At 56.9% G+C, this 1,433-nt stretch overlaps 1 protein-coding gene across 1 annotated transcript in view; it reads left to right on the top strand.

The window, feature by feature from the left end:
* Positions 1–1,433, top strand: part of HERC2 (HECT and RLD domain containing E3 ubiquitin protein ligase 2) — a gene marked incomplete in the record, with an annotated part of 143,266 nt that overhangs the window by 122,566 nt on the left and 19,267 nt on the right. The window contains 1 exon segment of the mRNA XM_027767805.1: positions 178–376. Within this exon segment, the coding sequence (XP_027623606.1) occupies positions 178–376 (199 nt within the window).

Here is a 1,433-nt window from a genome sequence, read left to right as displayed (position 1 = left end):
GGTGCAGTGGATGCACGGGTGAGCGCGCTGGGCGGAGGCCCGTGCCGGGGCGGGCCTGCCTCCCTCCCCGCCGCACACACTGCCACACTGCAGGGCGGGCCTCCCTCCCTCCCCGCCGCACACACTGCGGGGCAGGCCTCCCTCCCTCCCCACCGCACACACTGCTGTCTGCTGCAGGCGACCCGACGACTGGACTCTGTCAGCTGGCGGCAGTGGAACCATCTACGGGTGGGGACACAACCACAGGGGGCAACTCGGGGGCATCGAAGGTGCGAAAGTCAAAGTCCCCACTCCGTGTGAAGCCCTCGCCGCGCTCAGACCGGTGCAGCTGATTGGAGGAGAGCAGACCCTGTTTGCCGTGACGGCAGACGGCAAGGTGAGGCTGCGTGTTCCATGGCTCCTGTACGGCTGGCTGTGGTGTGGGTCTTCGTCCAGGGGTAGGTCCGCCGTGCTGCGCAACAGGCTGCTCGGGAGAAGCCCTGCCCCATGTGGTGACTGGTGTGAGTCCCTGGCTTGGGCAGCCTGGCACGCGGGCTGCACGTATGAGTCCCCAAGGCCCGGAGGCCGGGCACTGGGGGAAGGGGACCGTGGCCTGAGCAGACCGAGCAGGTGCTCCGCATGCACCCCATGGTAGACTACACAACACACTCCATCCTAAATAGAAGGGCAGGGTGGGCGGTGTTCATGGCATGTTGGAAACAGTCCCAGTTCTCAGATATTCCTGTATAATCTGCATTCTCCAGCTGTAGAGGATTCCGGATTACGTTGTAAATGGAAGTGCTAACGTTTTCTCCTGCGTGTCGCTCATTAAATGCAGTGCTCGTTTGCCCCTGTACATAGTTCCTCTTCAAGCGGAGCTGCTGCTGGCACAGAAGACTAGTGGCGTCAGAGGCCGGTCTTTCCTTGGCGTCTCTGGGCCCCTTGGTCTCCCATGCCCTATGTTGGGTGATCCCTGCAGGTCGAACTTCCAGTTCTCTGGTTTCTGCTCATCTGTGTTTAATTTGTTGTTTAATACAGCTGGGTTTTTTATTTTTTTTAAATTACTGGGTTTTTTTTTTTTTTTTTTTTGAGAGATTTTCACTGTAGGGCGCGTGCGCTCGCCAGACAGACAGAGAGAGACATGGAGACAGAAAGTGAGAAATCACCCCCCAGGTCACGCCACAATCCCTTCTCCTCCATTCTCCTCTCGGGATCTTGGGCACGCACGCACACGTGCCCGGTGTGAGTTTTAAGCCACCGGGTCCGGGACACGAACCGCGGTCGACTACGTGGGAGTCCAGCGACATAGCCATTACGCTAACTGCTGCTTCCCATTACTGGGTTATTTTTATTGGGGCATTATTTTATATCCTATTATTCCTTGGACCTACCTTCAAGTTTTTACTTCTTTAAACGTGAGGTTAGACTATTGTCTTCTGCTAACTATCACTCTT

Source organism: Tupaia chinensis, unplaced genomic scaffold (genome assembly GCF_000334495.1).
Source record: "Tupaia chinensis unplaced genomic scaffold, TupChi_1.0 Scaffold144682_1, whole genome shotgun sequence".
Lineage (NCBI taxonomy): Eukaryota > Metazoa > Chordata > Mammalia > Scandentia > Tupaiidae > Tupaia > Tupaia belangeri.
Note: the sequence above shows the minus strand (reverse complement) of the source record. Positions and strands in the feature narration are given on the sequence as shown.